The sequence below is a fragment of the Propithecus coquereli genome, unplaced genomic scaffold (genome assembly GCF_000956105.1).
Source record: "Propithecus coquereli isolate 6110/MARCELLA unplaced genomic scaffold, Pcoq_1.0 Scaffold35, whole genome shotgun sequence".
NCBI classification, from domain to species: domain Eukaryota; kingdom Metazoa; phylum Chordata; class Mammalia; order Primates; family Indriidae; genus Propithecus; species Propithecus coquereli.
Genome location: NW_012149174.1, coordinates 3,289,743 through 3,306,801, shown reverse-complemented (window position 1 = coordinate 3,306,801; position 17,059 = coordinate 3,289,743). Strand labels below are relative to the sequence as shown.

The 17,059-nt window shown below is 39.7% G+C and overlaps 1 protein-coding gene across 1 annotated transcript in view; it reads left to right on the top strand.

Moving 5' to 3' along the window:
* Positions 1-17,059, top strand: part of PDSS2 (prenyl (decaprenyl) diphosphate synthase, subunit 2) — a 250,669-nt gene that overhangs the window by 225,588 nt on the left and 8,022 nt on the right. The window contains exon 7 of the mRNA XM_012651232.1: positions 44-76. Coding sequence (XP_012506686.1) covers positions 44-76 — 33 coding nt within the window. The remainder of the gene's footprint in view (positions 1-43; positions 77-17,059) is intronic.

The window sequence follows — 17,059 nt, the reverse complement described above, 5'->3', positions numbered from 1 at the left end:
TTAAAGAACTAATGAATTAATTTTCCCCTCTCTTCTTTTTTAGGCTCAAGAAAAAGGAATATTAGACTATGCTAAGGTAGGCAGATTTTCTGCGTACTACACAGTTTTATACATTTCAATTCGGTGTTGTTTTTTATTTATATTTGAAAGGTCAAGAGGGAATCATCACATTTAGAGCTAAGGGATATTTCCTGTTAAGTAACATGCATTAGCAGGTAGAATAAGATTCATTCAACAATAAGTGTGTTTATTATTGAGTGCCTGTTTCATTCCAGACACCTTATGTATGAGAATACAAGAGTGAACCAGATGAAGTCTTTCCTTTCAGGACATTTACAAGCTAGTGGGGGAAATAGATAACTAAATAAACAAATAAATAGATAATGTAATGTCAGGAGGTGGTAAGTGCTATGAGAGTAAAATCACTAGCCATTGTTGGAAAGATGCCTATGGCCTATGGATGGAAACCAACTTTTGAGGCCATCAGAAAATACCTGAGAATCACCACACAGGGCACTCCTCCTAAAGGCAGGAGTTCTAACATCACCTGTGAGAACAGGTGAAAACCTACATGCCTGGGTATCGCTGCGTCATGCCCTCTTTCACCAAAATCAGAATCCCCTGAGGGGAAGAGCAGGGCAGAGGCAAGCCAGAGTGGTTTGAAAAAGTCTCCACAGATATTAGCAATTCTGACACACAGCTCTGGTTAAAAACTGCTGCAGGAGTTCAGATCTCAGTGTGCCAGTGCAAGCCCATGAACACACTTGGGTGACATTCTGTTTTCCCCTCAGGGACAAATGAAACATTTAGCAGGTGTGTTGCATGCACACAGCTGCTTGGCTAAAGGAACATGCCAGCCATCTGATTTATGCAACACTCAGCAATATCCAGGGTATGATCACACCTGCACGCTGAAGACAGGGTGGAAGAAATATGACCTGGAAGGGTGCTGACTGTGATGGGCCAACAGAAACCCACAAAGACCTCTCCAGGGCTGATCTGGAACCTGGCACTGTCTGGCAGCCCAGAGGTGCACAGCCATGGCTCCGTGCCTTTACTCTCCTTTCCTTGCCTAAAATGCAGTCACTCCTTTTATCTGCCTCACAAACTTTCGCCTCCTTAAAGGAACACTAGATAATATGGGAGCACATCTAAGCTGAGGGCTTCCATATCGGTCACTCTGTCTTAGATGTCTACTCGAGCCTCATCATATACCTAAACGTGGGATACGGACATACTTCTTGGGTCTCCCACAGGCTTACGAGCCCAGCATGTCTTAAACTGAATTCAGCATCTTTCCTGACATCTTCAGTCTTTTTGTTGTTAGTACTTTATTTTTTAGAGCAGTTTTAGGTTCACAGCAAAACTGAGTGAAAAGTAGAGTTCCCATATACTCCCTGAGCCCCCACGTGCACAGCCGCCCCCACTATCAACATCCTGCACCAGAGCAGCACATTTGTTATAATCGATAACATTATTTATGACTCAGAGAATGCCTCAAAGGTTTCTTATCGCAGAAGCAGTTGACAATGGAAGAGATTTCCATTGGAAAATGGAAAAGAAAAAAATATGGTGCACAGATAAGAGCACCCCTGGACCAAGCAATGGCTCTGCCACCAACTCATTGTGAAATCTGTTATCAGTCACTTAATCTCTGGTTTTTCCTTCATTTTCTCAGGACAAAATGAGCAGGTTAGAATAGTGCTATTCTACTCTCTTAGGCCCATTCCAAATTCAGAAGGAGACATTCTTACCCTCTATACTACTGAGGTCCAGACTCACTCCTTATCCACCCAACCACTATTTATTTGATATCTAATATGTTCGAGGCACCATCACGGTGTGCCAAGACTACCACTGTGAACAACAGACTGCTGCAAGCTGGCCGTCACAGGCTCCCTCGACTCAGGCCTCCCTATCTAAAATAGCCACTCCCCCTTTGCTCTACTTTCTTCCTCTTAACTTTTATCATTTCCCTTCCTGTATGCAAAAAATAAAGAAAAACTGTAATCCTAGCACTCTGGGAGGCCGAGGCGGGTGGATTGTTTGAGCTCAGGAGTTCGAGACCAGCCTGAGCAAGAGCAAGACCCTGTCTCTACTAAAAATAGAAAAATTAGCCGGGCATGGTGGCGCACACCTGTAGTCCCAGCTACTCGGGAGGCTGAGGCAGGAGGATCACTTGAGCCCAGTTGTTTGAAGTTGCTGTGAGCTAGGCTGATTCCATGGCACTCACTCTAGCCTGGGCAACGAAAGTGAGACTCTGTCTCAAAAAAAATAAAGAAAAAAAATGTTTATCATATCCTAAAATCATCATTATCACTTTTATTTAATTATTTATTTCTTCTTCCACCACAATGTAAAAGCTCTAAAGGCAGTGGCCTCCATGGCCTCATTCATGGTCACATCACCCCTCCCCGGCACCGGTATGCATAGGAGCGCTTGACAAATGTGTGTGCATGAGTGTTGCCTTGGTGTTCTGTTAGAAGTCCAGGAGGCTGGGAAAGGCCTGGAATCAAGAATTGTAGACTCAAATTAGTCATTTAAGAGTATATTGACTATATAATGCAGTGCACTCCATTGTTGCCTAAGGTTGCCTTCTCAAGCACCCAGTGACAATATTTCTCATGCCAGTAAACAGAAACCCACCCCCCCTCCTTGAATATGTAGTGCTCTTCTGATATTTAAAACCATGACTTGATTTAGGTAATTAATGCAAACCTGTCATCCTTACACAGACTTAAACCCAAGTAACACAGGGAAGAAAGATTATATCCTTGTCTACAAAGTCACGGGGAGATGTCTACAGGTTGCAGCTTGCGGTATTCCCTCATGTAGTGTGCTGTGGGCCCTTAGCAATACGTATCATGATCTCAGGTCTCCTCATCTCTGTTCTGTGTGGTCTCACTGCTCACAATGCTCGTGCTAACCAGTGCAGTCATCATGCTCAGTAGCTTGGGGGTCCCCTGGTGGGAGTTATGTATAAAATTATATTTAACAACCTCAGCGGCCATTTCAGGAGACCATTGTGAAATGGTCTGTTGCTGAAAGTTTCTTTACTTCCAAGTGATGAGTATTTACTCAAAAGCCATATCTTGTCTGAAAAATCAGATTTCAAGAAACCGTAGAACATTATTTTGGTCATGCCCTCTGTGGCTTTATATGGCATCACTCAAATTTTGCCAGTAGCAGGGAGCATGGAAGAGGTGATCATTTCCAAATCATTCTTAGCTGGATCCTCAGAGTGCCTGTCACATTCAGCAAAACAGTGGTCTGTACTCAAACACTCGGATAAGGAATCGAGTTACTTTTTAATTGAGTTCCTGTTGCGATAGGGCCTAGATATGAATGCTTTATACTGCTGTAGTGTCTTTCATCCAGAGATATCAAAGCACTTGACAGCTATTAATTCATTACGTCTCTCACTACCTCTTAAAGTAGTTAAGCACTGGAGTCAGGCTGCCCATTGCTGAAACTCACTCACCTGGGGGTGGGCAAGGGTGGAAGCTGTTTAAGTGTGGAAGACAGTTCTACCTCAGTAGCTTCTAAGACGGAAAAACAGGAACATCTTCCTTACATAGTTAAAACTGCAGAAGTTTTATTAGATAGAATGTGATTCCCAGAAGTGAATTGGACCAAAAAGCTGGCGCTAACACTTTTGTTCTTGTGCACAGTGCTGTGGGGATCTTAATTACAACAATTGTTCTGCAGCCCTGGGTGTGTATCTCTCAGATTATTCCGTGTTGCTTAGGCTTCTGACCCAAGGTTAAGCTCAGCTGATTCGGTTCTGTGCTAGAGGGAAGAGTGCCACCTATTGAATTGTAGGAAATCTTGGGTCTGTGTTGGGACTGGTGGAACAGCCTCTCCGACCACGTTCACGCTTGGTTTGCTATGGTAACTAATATATATGTCTAAAAGAAAACGAATATGTTGACTACTCTTGCTTAGAAAAACATCTACAAACGTCTGTGTATTTTCCCCAGCTGGAGTCGAGCGTATGCCTGTAGTTTAGCCTACTGCTACTTGAAATAAGCATGCTGCTAAAAGACTGAGGCAGATGGTATTTTTACCACTTCAGGCAAAACATGGCACCTATGGTTCGACTTTCTACAATTTTAATTTTTTAACATTTTCAAAATGGCTCGTTTAAATATCTCCATCACAGAGACACAGACTTTTTCCCAATTTCTTTTTAATAATTGCTTCAGATATACAGATATGAATAACTATCACTTGGTCAAAACCAGACTGTTCAGAATTGTGGAGTCTGCCTTCTGTTCGTTCGTTCACAAGTGCCTAGGACTGTGCCTTAAATAGGCTTTGACATTTGTGTTAATTTTGACACAGAGATTCTAAATGGTTTACAGTGGCTTGCTTTATATTTATCTCTAGTCTTTTTTTTTTTTTTAGAGATGGAGGTCTCAGTATGTTGCTCAGGCTATTCACAGGTGCGATCATAGAGCTCTGTAGCCTCAAATTCCTGGGCTCAAGCAATCCCCCTCGCCCCCGCCCCCGCCTCCACCTCCTGAATAGTAGGAGGCACATGCCACACTGCACCCGGCTATCTCCAGTCTTTACTGTGCATTTCGTATTATTTGACAGAAAAGTGAGTTTTTTGCTGTTATTGTTTTTTTTAATGTCCTCTCATGAGATTCACTGTAAGCACAGAGAATTAATAGCTAGCTCAAGGTTAAGCACTGGGTAAAGAAAGATCTTGCACATATTAATTCTTTAGGCATTCATTCAGTTCTAAGTCAGGTGTAAGAGATATTCTTTAGAAGGATGGGGTTTTTGACCTGCCCTGTCTCCTAGAATTTGCTCAGGGTTCCAGAGTGGTATGGTCCTCTGGCTCTGTCCTCCCGTGCCTCTCAGGCATCAGCATCTAGCAGCTGCTGCTTTCCTCTGCCCTCCTCAACCCACAAGTCCTTGCACATTTTGTTTTATTACAAAATGCATTTGCATAGGGTACACATTAAAATTCTCTTCCCACCAGCAAACAGTAATGTCCACAGACAGTTGCATTTGCATGATCACATATCATTACTTCCCTTTTAGAGAAAAACAGTCTTTCCTCTCACGTCATGTTTATCCTTTCCAAGGTTTGCCCTGTTAGTCACTTAATTTTTATTATACATAGCCGCTTCAACCATTTTGCTGCATATTGAGTCCAAAATACTACTTTTTTAAACTTTGAATATAGAAAATTTTTTGTAAACATTATTGTTCTTTCTCTACTGACAGACTCCTTTATTTATTTATTTGTTTGTTTTTGGCAGACAATTTTTGCTGCTTGTTTTTTCCCATAACCCTGGCTAACTGGCTCTGAGAATTTTTCACATTGGCACATTTAGAGACCAGATGTTGCTGTGTTTTCTCTTCCATGTACCCCTCTCTTGGGCAGATGCTGCTTCCCCTACCCTGGGACTTTACATTAGCTCCTTTGATAAAATATTCCATACAGCACCACTGTATGCACTAAATCTCTCATTTCCTCTAGCCTCGCGAAGATGTCTTAACATTTAGGATTTCTATTTTAGTCATAATTATGGAGACTGTAGGACCATTGACATTCTCCTCTCCTATCTTTTTCCATAAAAGATTTGTGATACAATTAGATAAGATGTTTATAGTAGAATTTAAGAAAAAAATCCAAATCCAAATACCATTATGATATGGGTACAACTATCTAAAATTCTATATGCTTGATAAAGACTGGAAGGCAACATGAAAATATGAATAAGGGCATTATAGTGATAACACTTAAGCATGTTTTAAATAAGAAATACATTGTACTTTTTAAAGATTTCTGTTTTATAAGTGTAGACTCCAATTTGAATTGGAATTTTTTCAGATTATGACCTAAGCTGGTGAAAATTGAAAAATTAATCCTCTGAAATTATGTATTGAGTGGCATAACCAGAATTTAATTCTGGACTCCTAAAGAATTGCTTCTATGGCACAATAGTCAGAAATGCATAGTTGGAAAATCTGCCTTTTGTATGCCGTGAATTTTTGTGTTGGGCCTCCAGGAGTGCTGGAGAGGCTGGAGGGCGATGGAAAAGGATGGAAACGTGGTGCCCTTCACGGGACTTGGGGCGTTGACCTGGTGGCCTAACCACAGCGGTAGGTGCTGGAAGTTAATGCCAGAACTGCCGTCCCAGTTTTAAATACCCCCTACTCCTCATTTCCTTAAAAATCAGATAGCACTTGTTATTTTTCTTTTGGCAATCACATTTTAAGCAAGTGTTTTTCCTTGCAGCAATAATGGATAGATTCTCTTTAATGCATTTTTCAAAATAATTAATTTATTTGTTGGTTTTTGCAACTACTACTTTGATTTCAAATCTCCTACAAAATGCAATTATTAATGATGGAATAATAATCGTTGGTCAATTTCTGTCTATAGTAAAGCATAGAAGCTTTTGTACCATGTGAAAATTTTTATCAAGAATAAATTCTATTCACATATGCAGTAGTTAGTACCTTAAACCAGTGTCGTGCCTCATTATGAGCCCTCAAGTCCTTTTGCAAAAGAGTTGCCCTCTGGACCTTCATTCATTCCCCATCATCAAGCTGTTTTTTTTTCCTTAAGTCTCTGAATATATTATTTTGCATTTGTCCCCAGTGACTATCATCTCGCTCTGATGATCTATTCCTCTAATTTCTTAATGTTATTTTAAAATTAGATTCTTATTCTCTGAGGTATTAGCAATCCCACACACCTCAGTGGCATCAACAGATTTAATAATCATAATCTCTATTCCCTCGTGAATCATGAATAAAATTATTAAATGAATTCAATGATAAATCTCTTTATGACATCGTAAAATATGCTGCCCTCTCAGTTGTTAGCCCAAATACTATTGATACTATTTCAATGTAGGCAGTAATAAATCCCTTTCTTTTTCTTCAAATCTCGTATTACTAGCTTGTTGATCTTTGGTTTTTAATATTATACATTAAATGTTAAATTATTTCGCTCATAACAATAATATTTAGTGGGGCAATCTCTCCCATTCTTAAATTTACCGTTTTGAATTACTGGCCCCTAAAAAAATGATGTATCTACATAATATCTAACATTTATCAGGAAGCTGAGGCAGACTTAGGTTGTTGATGAAGACCAATTCTTGGTTGTAAGCCTGGAAGGGTGTCTGGGTTTCCTCACCATCATACCCTGCGGGCCTACCACTGTGCCCGACACATAGTGGGGAACCAATAAATATTCGTTGACTATTGAATGAATGATTTCCAAGATGTCTCACAAGTTTGTGCCTATACTCTGTTTTTCTAATTCATAAAGGATATTTAACTCTACCTTTGTTCCTCTTATCCCCCGCCAAGTATATTTTTAACCAAATGGCTACTTCCCTCAATGCCTTGCACCCCCTGGGTTGAAACAAAGATGCAGTTGGGGTAATCTTTTGAATCTTAGTCTGTAAAGCTAACTAAAAATGCCCTTCAGGCTGGTTCTGTGGGTGAATGCTCTGCACTGTAGGAGAGCTGGATTCAATTATTGCTCCCAGTTTGTGGCGTCAGGAGCCACCTGTGCACAGGAAGTGCCTGTATGTCTTTATGTAGAGGCTAGAGCCTTCTGTCCCCATAGAAGATCCTGTTTAATCCACTAAAACAGTTTTAAAGTACATCTGAAGGGAGTACTGTCTCTTTCCTTGTCATAAAGTACAGTGGAGAGGCATGGGTTTTCCGGAATTATGGGGGTTTTTTCGAGAGAGAAGAAAAGAGAGACACCTCTGTGTACATACTGAATGTAGTTTTATTAAGTTAGAAGTCTTTGTCATTACCTAGATTTATATTTCCAAACTCATACCCTAATCCTACAGTCAAATTTTGTGCAGAATTTAAGGATTTGTGTTATTTCAAGCTGTTTGATCCATCAGAAAGCTGTAATTTTAGTTGGTACTTCTGAAGCCATTTCTCCGTGTTTCCTACGCAGTGTCTGCAAGCACTACTCAGCCTCCCCACTGACCACATCAGACAGAGTATCGATCCTTGATGATGTACTTAACCATCTTTCCCGAAATAACAGGGTGGCTGTGCCCCTTCAATTTTCAAACAAAATTACTGAGGTAACAGTAGGGATCACAAGACCTGCAACACAGCTCAGCGATGTGTATATTGTTACTAAGGGTTGTGGGTGAGTGGATCCTACCCCATTCCCTCCGGTCCTTGACTTTCTGGCTTAATGAAAGATCTTAACTATTCACTAGATCATCATAAACCAAAGCTGTTCCTCGGAAGATTAACTCGTGCACAGCGCAATGGTGCCCCCTGTGGAAGATCTCCCTGTTCTAGATCTAAAGAATTTATGCTAACCTTTATCTTTGATTCATTCCTGATAAGATTTGTGTGCACCTATTAGAAAAAGTTGTAGGCCTTTCTATGTGCTATGCTTTCTTTAATGACACTGTGTGCATGTTTTTCAATGTGCACTATCTTCAAAACACACACTAAGCACCTTAATCAATGGTTCTATCAGAATCCCTGAATCCCCTCTGAATCCCCTCAGAGAAGAGAAGGGGTAACCTAACAATGTTCACATAGTTATTATCTCACAGAATCAAGATTCTACCCAGGGCTGCTGACCCACATGGTGTCCATACTGCTTCTCAAGGTGCTTTAAATATACTATAAGAGAAGTTGTATGCAGGCTCTGGTCTTGCAAGAACCCAGAAAGTGGGTTCTATAATCTAACATAGTTTTGGTCTAAGAAATGTGATTGTCTAAATGACTGTCCTAGGACTTATGTTTGCTGAACCCATATAATAATTATTGTGACTTTTTTAAGCTGATAAGCATTCTTCACTTTTTCAAAAAAGTTTTATAGATCATAACCATTTAAAACAAGTTCTTATCACCATTCTCTTAAGAGAGGCAAGGATCTAAGTTAACAGATACCTTGCGTGTCACCATAACATAGAGACCTCCTACATCTGGAAGATATGGAAGATATCTTCAGGATATTAATCCTGAAGATATGATTATACTTATGTGGCCCAGGTAGTAACTTCTTCACCCCATATATTTGCTCCCAGCCTGATGCAACGTATCTAGAAGAAATGACTAAGATCTACATTTATTTCATTGTCATTACTCTCAGTGGATAGAGTTCTTCTGTTGTTTGAGATGCTTTCTGGTGAAATCATAAATGTATTTTAAGCTCATCTTACATCAGGGTGCATGTTAGAATACTAGGCATCTAGGGGCATGTAAAAGTGGTGGTGGTAGTTTGAGACAAATGGCCCAGGTATCACCATCCAAATACTAAAGCAGATGAAAATTGGGACACGAGGAGGACATAAGAAATGTATAAGATATGGACTCAAGTAAAATAATAGAAACTCAAATTCACCCTTACGTAGTTTATGTATTCCTCAAATAACCCCCAGGACTGTTTGATTCCTACATAATGTGAATGCTCTTGTCCCACAGTGTTCTTTTTAATTAAATAACCGGCATAGTATTTGTCATGAGATTATAAAGCTTACTATTTATTGATTCACTCCTGAAAAACCTACAGGCAAGAATGGCTCATTGCTGCAGTCTATAGCCTATGACATGTTTTGCTTGTTGAATTTCTATTACAGAGTTTGCTAAAAAGCTTCACGGTCCCAGTTTTGCTTTTTGAATTTCAATGTGCAGAATTAAGTTCCTCTTTGGAATATACTAAAATTCAAAATTAACTTTGAATTGGAATATGGATAAATCTATGATTATTTATATATCATCAAATTTTCCTTTGGAAGACATGATAACCAAGAAGCAATGATTGCTTTTCCTGTAGAATTAATCCTAAATGTAATATAATTCCATATTGCTAACCTCAAATGCCAAACCTATCAAATGTCAGTGAAAGTTCATAAAATAAGAATTAAGGCCAGGCATAGGAGCTCATGCCTATAAGCCTAGCACTCTGGGAGGCTGAGGTAGGAGAATCACTTGAGATCAGGAGTTCAAGACCAGCCTAAGAGCAAGACCCCATCTCTACTAAAAATAGAAAAAATTAGCTGGGCCTGGTAGTGTGCACCTGTAGTCCCTGCTACTCAGGAGGCTCAGACAGGAGTATCACTTGAGCCCAGGAGTTTGAGGTTGCTGTGAGCTAGGCTGATGCCGTGGCACACTCTAGCCCAGGCAACAGAGTGAGACTCTGTCTCAGAAAAAAAAAAAAAATTGTATAATTTGTCTCATTTAATTACATTTTGAAATTGGCACATTTGCTCATACCCTGAGCTACAAAGTGACCCTTGCTCCTTGAGGTGGCAAGCACTACTTTGCCTCAGTTCTATGCCATGGTATCAACAATTTTTTTTTTTTTTTTTTGAGACAGAGTCTCACTCTGTTGCCCGGTCTAGAGTGCCGTGGCATCAGCCTAGCTCATAGCAACCTCAAACTCCTCAAACTGAAGCAATCCTTCTGCCTCAGCCTCCCAAGTAGCTGGGACTACAGGCATGTGCAACCATGCCCGGCTAATTTTTGTTTCTATATCTTTTTAGTTGTCCAGCTAATTTCTTTCTATTTTTAGTAGAGATGGGGTCTCGCTCTTGCTGAGGCTGGTCTCGAACTCCTGAGCTCAAACAATCCTCCCTCCTTGGCCTCCCAGAGTGCTAGGATTACAGGTGTGAGGCACCACGCCTAGCCATGGTATCAACAATTCAGGTCAATTTTAAGTGTACTAGTAAAATTTTTTAAACTACATATAAATTTCTAACCCTATATAAACATATGGTTTAGAGGTATTTATACATATACAGTAATAGGGATGTATCTATTCAGAGATGATAATTCATATGAAATAAGTTGCTGGGTTATGTTCAGCTCTTTGTGGATGGTACGCCACAGCATGAACTCATAAATGTACTTAGCAGAGAGGGTGAGCCTTGAAATAAGTCCTAAAGTTACACTCCCAGCAGGAGGCTGCACACCATCCAGACTGAGCCATGTGTGCAGAAGAGGGCGAGGAAAATTCACACCAAATATGCCTTTATAATGCAGTTTTTTTCTTTTAGGAGGAATCGATTAAATTTAAAATGGTCAAGATGATTTGGGAATTCATTTTTCGAAAACATACATGTTTCCCAATATATACCATACATAATGCTCTTTTTTTCTTTGCTGCATAAAGGCTTTTCATCTTCTGATATCATGTTTATATTATGTGATCTAAATAAATTTGATAGAAGTAACTAAAAAAAATGGTAATGAAGAGCAGAGTTACAAGTGTATTACGTGTTTATTAGCAGAGGCAATTTTCCCAAATAGCTTCACTTTAAAAAGTATTTTTAGGCCGGGCACGGTGGCTCACACCTGTAATCCTAGCACTCTGGGAGGCCGAGGCGGGTGGATTGCTCAAGGTCAGGAGTTCGAGACCAGCCTGAACAAGAGCGAGACCCCCGTCTCTACTAAAAAATAGAAAGAAATGATCTGGACAACTAAAAAGATATATATAAAAAAAATTAGCCAGGCATGATGGCACATGCCTGTAGTCCCAGGTACTCAAGAGGCTGAGGCAGGAGGATCACTTGAGCCCAGGAGTTTGAGGTTGCTGTGAGCTAGGCTGATACCATGGCACTCTAGCCCAGGCAAAAAGAGTGAGACTCTGTCTCAAAAAAAAAACAAATAAAAATAAAAAGTATTTTTATTCTGTATTACATATGCTCATTCTTGGTAATGCTTTTAACTTATGTCACTTTTTTTTCTATAAAATTTAGTGAAACCCTAAAAAAAAAACATTTCCAACTCACTAATAGAAATTTTAAATACTTCAAACACCTTCATGAATCTATGTAAAATAATCTATGAATATTTATAATTAAAGCCAGGTGCTTTATGTAAAGGTTTCGTTTAGGTTTTGCAGTGTTCCCTGTGTTCCCTTCCTCTTCTAACCTTGCATTTGTATAGCATTTTATTGATGTCAAACTCATTTCACATAACATTATTTGTTCTTCACAATAATTCTGTGTGGTATAAATATTATCTTTCTGATTTTACAGGTGAGAAAACCAGGGCTTAGAGAAGTTGCTCTGCCCAAGGTCAAACATGTCAAGCCCCAGAGTTTCCCTACTATGGTTTGCTTACTACCCCTCTACAACTATTTTTCATATTATTATGAAACACAGCAGAAATGAATTAATCAGTAGTTGTCCTATTGGAGGCAAACATCTCAAGGGTGTTTCCCATTATAAGATTTTTAAAAAGGGGGCCAAGCGTGGTGGCTCACACCTGTAATCCTAGCACTTTGGGAGGCTGAGATGGGAGGATCACTTGCGATCAGGAGTTCAAGATTAGCTTGAACAAGAGCAAGACCCCTTCTCTACAAAAAATAGAAAAATTAGCTGGGCGAGGTTGCCGTGAGCTGCGATGACACCACTGCACTCTAACCCTGGCAACAGAGTGAGGGCTTATCTCAAAAAAAAAAAAAAAAATTAAGAAAATGTTCTTGTGTGGCTTCATCTGGGGGAATCTGTTCCAAGGTGTTTGAAAGGCCACCATGTGTGGAGACAGTGACATTTTACCCTTCCCAGAGCCCATAGCTCCTCTTATCACCCACCCCCATGGGCTTTGGGTCCCAGGACCCTGCAAAAGAAAGGAGAGCAGTGTAACAAATGCCATTGCTCCCATGCAATTATACAAAATGATGTTAATTCCACAAAAACCTACATAGAACTTGTTTAAAATTGAGTATCTTAACGCTCAGTACAAATCCATATTATAGGGGTTTTACAGGCTATTTTAAAAAAGAAGAATACTCTGCTATTTTATTAGAGAGCAGTAAAAATATTAACACATAGACCAAATTATATTTGTCATTTTAAGCTCACTAATCTTTTCCCAATGACTTAAATATAGCATGATGAACCCTGAGATTGGATATTTTTAAATAGTGAGAAAAACTTGAGGCAATATTTGGTCTTGTCATTGTGTGAAACTACAGGTACCACTGCTGCAGTCAGTGTGTTTGATTGAGAATATTAGTAAAGGCCAGGCGTGGTGGCTCACGCCTGTAATCCTAGCACTCTGGGAGGCCAAGGCGGGCGGATTGCTTGAGCTCTGGAGTTCAAGACCAGCCTGAGCAAGAGTTAGACCCCGCCTCTACTAAAAAAAAAAAAAAAAAAGTAGAAGGAAATTAGCTGGACAAATAAACATATATATATATATGTTTATATATATATAGCCAGGCATGGTGGCTCATGCCTGTAGTCCCAGCTACTCGGGAGGCTGAGGCAGGAGGATCGCTTGAGCCCAGGAGTTTGAGGTTACTGTGAGCTAGGCTGACACCACGGCTCTCTAGCCCGGGCAATAAGAGTGAGACTCTGTCTCAAAAAAAAAAAAGAATATTAGTAAAAATAAGTTTTTGTTAAGGATTTAAGTAAAAATATACTTGTTTTGCTTTGTGACTTAGTAGAGGATGTGATGATACCTCAGTCTTACTTGGTGCCTTTTGGTTTAAAAAAAAAAAGTATTACCTGAAAAATGTACTTAATCAATTGAGATAGTTATGACCTTTTTCTTAACAGAAAATGTGGAAAATTTCCACTTCCAGTTCCTATTGACATTTGTTCTACAACCATATGGCATTTTTACGTTGGTGAAAAAAATGTGTTGTAGTAAAGGCACATAATTAATTTAATGATGCCTTTAATTTTCTATCATCTTTATAAATACGGTTTCATCATAAGTTATTTGACTTGATGTACTTTTATCTAATCTGCAGTATGTATTTTAAAAATTGCCCTTGTGCATAGGTATGCAAAGGACATTAGTAGCATAGGCATGTCTTCTCAAATGAAATCGCGATGTTTTCTGGTTTGCTTAGGAGTAAAAGGCACTATAGCACACTGGTTAAGAACAAGAACTCTGAATCTTGACTTCAGCACTTACCTTCTGTATTAACTTGGACAATTTACTCTTGCCTAAGTTTGTTCCTTTGTAAAATGAGAATAATAATAGTATCTTCCTCGTAGGACTTTTGAGAGGATAGACGATAAATAGATCTTAGAACAGTGCTGCTGGACATAGTAAATGCGATATATAGGATTACCTTTGTTGTCATTGCTATTATTATTATTGCTGTTTTAATATTGGGAAGTACTACTCATTCTTATTGTATTTTTGCATGTGAATTCATGTGATTGAGAAATTAATTAAAAATTCTCTTATGGCCGGGCGTGGTGGCTCATGCCTGTAATCCTAGCACTCTGGGAGGCCGAGGTGGGAGGATCGCTTGAGCCCAGGAGTTTGAGGTTGCTGTGAGCTACGCCACAGCACTCTAGCCCGGGCAACAGAGTAAGACTCTGTCTCAAAAAAAAAAAAAAAAAAAAAATTCTCTTATTTCTTTCTCCTTCCAGTTTTGCCAAAGTAAGATGTTGAATTAAGATCAGTGGATTTTCTGTTCCTATTGACTCTCTTTTCTTTTAACCCTTTTATTGTTCTTTTTAACAAATGATGCTAGGGATAGGGGACCAGAGGGAGGGGTGGGAGGAAGTGAGACCCTAGCCTCACACCCATAGACTCCTGAAAATAATTTGTTATTCTAAGTAAAATAGAATGTTTTTTATGGTGTTTACAATGCATTTCACAGTTTATCCTATTAGAAAAAGGGTTTAATTGTAACTTTTCTTTTTGTACAAGACTTGCCACTCAGGAGTTGTCAAGATCTTTCAGTTGAAGCACTGTCAGCTGGAATTTTGAAATTGGATGTAACTTTGGCAGCAGCCTTGTTCCACCTTCCACATTGGCTAAGAGTTTCAGTCATATTTTCTCTGACATGTGGTCATCTAATCCCTGAGGACTTCCAAAAATAGGAAGCCCACAGCTTGTCAAAAATAATTATTCTGTTGTTAGACAACTCTAGTCATGTGAAAGTTCTTTCTTATTTGTAAGTGAAATCTGCTTCCCAGAAACTTTAATTTGGTTCTCTTTGTTCTGTCCCCTGAAGCATATATAACAGGGCTGTTCCTTCTTCCATTTAATTGCTGTAGATATTTGAAGATGGCTTTCATATCATCCTTTAATCCTTTCCTCCAAGTTAAACATTATTTGGATGACATGTTTCCAAATCCTTCCTCATCCTAATACTGGACCCAGTCTATCATGTCAATGCCCCTCTGGATGCATGGCACCTAGAATTGAACATAGTTTTCTAAACATGAGTTGACTGTCAAAGACTAGTGAGACCATTCCCACCTGTGGTTTGGACACGCACATCTGTTGATGCTGCCAAAGTTCGCATTTGTACTTTTTGTATATATCACAGTCTTGGCTTATATAAAAAATGTGGTTATCAAAGATTCTCAGCATTTTTTATGAGTTAATGCCAAACTGAACCTTATACTTTTACAGTTAATTTTTTTTTTTTTTTTTTGAGACAGAGTCTCACTCTGTTGCCCAGGCTAGAGTGCCGTGGCGTCAGCCTAGCCCATAGCAACCTCAAACTCCTGGGCTCAAGCGATCCTACTGCCTCAGCCTCCCAAGTAGCTGGGACTACAGGCATGTGCCACCATGCCCGGCTAATTTTTTATATATATTTTTAGTTGTCCAGCTAATTTCTTTCTATTTTTGGTAGAGACGGGGTCTCACTCTTGCTCAGGCTGGTCTCAAACTCCTGACCTCAAGCGATCCTCCCGCCTCAGCCTCCCAGAGTGCCAGGATTACAGGCGGGAGCCACTGTACCTGGCCTTACAGTTAATTTTTGAAACCTGAATATACAACTGCATAATTATGCCTGTTATATTTCACTGGGTACTCTCAGTCTATTGTTTAACACGTCAAAACCATTAAGATTTTGATGCCATATATGAGTTAGCCATCTCTCTTGGCTGTGTGACATCTGAAAATTAAAATTTAATATGCATTTCTTCTTCATCTTCATTCAAGTAATACACAAAAGTGTGATAAGGGAAAGAAACCAAATAGTAAGTCCTTGAGGCATGACACTAGAAATCACTTTACTGTTCAACATAAATCCACTTACCAAACATTTTCTAAAAATAGTTGTTTTACATGTTCAAATCCATATTACTGTACTCTAATCCAGACCCCATTTCTCTACCTTATCCATCAAGGACTAACTTTCAAAAATCTAAATATACTCTATCTTTGCTGTTTCTGAAGCTACCAGCCAAGTGGCCATATCAGAGAGAAGTGGGTGGGAGAGAGAGAGAAAGAGTGTTTTGTCATGACTTTTTTTCTAGAGATCACAAACCATCCGTTTAATAACCCTTTCTGGAGTTTGCCATACATTGTCCATAAATTCACTGATTTGTGTTCCAGAATACACCTTTGTCCTCATTTTTTTCTTTTGTCCTGTGTTTGAAAACATGAGTCAGCTGAATGTCTCATCTCTGAGATTTTTCACATCTTTCAGTAGCTGGGAAGGACATTTATGTGCATTCCATGCATGCAGGAGCAGAACAGAAGTGGGCGGATGCCTCTGTAAAGGTGCTCCAGACTGGGCGCTAGGTATGCGGGTTGAGGAGGCAGACTGAGAGGAGCAGTGCCAGATGCAAGCCTGACAGGGCATCAGGCACAGCGAGGGAGGAGGGGGGTTGCTGGGTGCCACACAGCCATTGGTACTAGAGTATAATACTATGTTGGAGTGGGAGCGTGGGTGGTCTTGGAAAAGGAAGGCCACCAGAAGCTAGATGGAAGCTGATCCCAGGGTAGTAGCTCTATCCAAGGCCTCCCTGACAACCTGCAACTGCTATTTGTACACACATTTCATCCTTAAAGGCCCCTCTCCATGGAATTTATTTTAGTCTTTACAATTTTTTTAAGAGATGGGGTCTCACTGTGTTGCCCAGGCTGGACTCGAACTCCTGGGCTTAAGCGATCCTCCCACCTTAGCCTCCAAGTAGCTGAGACTACAGGTGCGTACCACAGCACCCAGCTTGGTCTTTACAATTTTTAACTCATTGTTTAGTTGTTCTATTTCCTCTTTGTCTTCTCTTAGTAATATAGTATCTCTTGCAAATATTTGAGTATACTCATTCTTCTTATTTGACTTACAGCCTTTACATTTTTTTTTTTTTTTTTTTTTTTTTCCTTA